Source organism: Physeter macrocephalus, chromosome 7, assembly GCF_002837175.3.
Source record: "Physeter macrocephalus isolate SW-GA chromosome 7, ASM283717v5, whole genome shotgun sequence".
Taxonomy (NCBI): Eukaryota; Metazoa; Chordata; class Mammalia; order Artiodactyla; family Physeteridae; genus Physeter; species Physeter macrocephalus.
Genome location: NC_041220.1, coordinates 83,361,022 through 83,362,745, shown reverse-complemented (window position 1 = coordinate 83,362,745; position 1,724 = coordinate 83,361,022). Strand labels below are relative to the sequence as shown.

General features: G+C 38.7%; 1 protein-coding gene across 1 annotated transcript; it reads left to right on the top strand.

The window, feature by feature from the left end:
- Positions 1 to 580: 580 nt before the first annotated feature.
- Positions 581 to 1,133, top strand: LOC102988585 (peroxiredoxin-1-like). Its single transcript, XM_055085759.1, has one exon. The coding sequence runs from the start codon at positions 583 to 585 to the stop codon at positions 1,048 to 1,050; it is 468 nt and encodes a 155-aa protein (XP_054941734.1). The 5' UTR covers positions 581 to 582; the 3' UTR covers positions 1,051 to 1,133.
- The last annotated feature ends 591 nt before the right edge of the window (positions 1,134 to 1,724 follow it).

The window sequence follows — 1,724 nt, the reverse complement described above, 5'->3', positions numbered from 1 at the left end:
ATATGCCCTTTAACTAGAATTACCAATTTTTAATACTTTACCACACTCATTTCCATCATCTCTCTTTCTGTATACGTGTGTGCATTTTTTAAATTTTACAAAATTTTGTAAAAATAGTACAATTGAAGTGTGTTAGCCATTAAAAAATCACATAACAGAGGACTCTGTCAATATATAGGTCATGCTGTGAGACCTCTAGGATTATCCTTTTTTTTTTAAAACTAAATCTTGTAATTGAGTGTTTTTCTTTATTCATGCTGAAGTATGCCTTTAACATGCAACCAAAGACTTTTTTTTTAAACACAGTTGGTTCTTCTTTGTGTTAACTTTCTAAGTCAAATTAATGACAGTATCAGTACCTCTAATTTAGTTTTGCCACAATTTGATCACTATGAAACCAAAGTTGACATAAGAAAATAAATGGTCTCCAGAGAGTATATATGTTGTATTGGTGAAAAATGTGTGTGTGTATATTTATATATATGTATATTCCAATGTAAATGACCAGGTCTTATAAACTTATGAAATGGCTAAAAACCCAACTTGTTTAACAAATGTAATGTAACCCCTGCCAAAGGTCTGATGGCCACCACAGATTTGCTGTTTGAACCAAGTATGCTGTGCTTTCTGAGGAGGCTAAGAATATACCATTTTTCCAACTGCCAAGTGATTGGTGCTTCTGTGGGTTCTCACTTCTGTCACCTGGCATGGATCAACACACCCAAGAAACAAGGACGACTGGGACCCATGAACATTCCCTTGATATCAGACCCCAAATGCACCATTGCTCAGGACTATGGAGTCTTAAAGGCCAATGAAGGCATCTCATTCAGGGGCCTTTTTATTATTGATGATAAAGGTATCCTTCGACAGATCACCATAAATGACCTTCCTGTTGGCCGTTTGGTGGATGAGATGCTGAGACTAGTTCAGGCCTTCCAGTTTACTGACAAACATGGGGAAGTGTGCCCAGCTGGCTGGAAGCCTGGCAGTGATACCATCAAGCCTGATGTCCAGAAGAGCAAAGTATATTTCTCTAAGCAGAAGTGAGCACTGGGCCATTTTAGGGCCAGGCTGCAGTAGGTGGCCATGAGAACAAACCTCTTTTGTACTATTGTCATGCTTAAAACACAAGACCTTATACTCAGCCCAGATGTGGTGTGGGACAGGACAGGCCTTTCCTGCAGGGGTTGGGGAGGCCAGCTTTTCTTCCTCTGGAGGGAATGGCCTGAGCTGTATTATGGGGCAGGAAAATTGATATGTGTAGTAGTAGGGTATCACTTTTGGTCTTTTGTAGTTTTATTAAACTTGAGCTGAGAAAAAAAAAAAATTTTCAGCACTATTTACAATAGCCAGGACATGGAAGCAACTTAAGTGTCCATCAACAGATGAATGGATAAAGAAGATGTGGCACATATATACAATGGAATATTACTCAGCCATAAGAAGAAACGAAATTGAGTTATTTGCAGTGAGGTGGTTGGACCTAGAGACTGTCATACAGAGTGAAGTAGTCAGAAAGAAAAAAACAAATACCATATGCTAACCCATATATGTGGAATCTAAAAAAACAAACAAACAAAAAATGATTCTGACGAACCTAGGGACAGGACAGGAATAAAGACGCAGATGTAGAGAATGGACTTGAGGACACAGGGAGGGGGAAGGGTAAGCTGGGATGAAATGAAAGAGTGGCATGGACATATATACACTATCAAATGTAA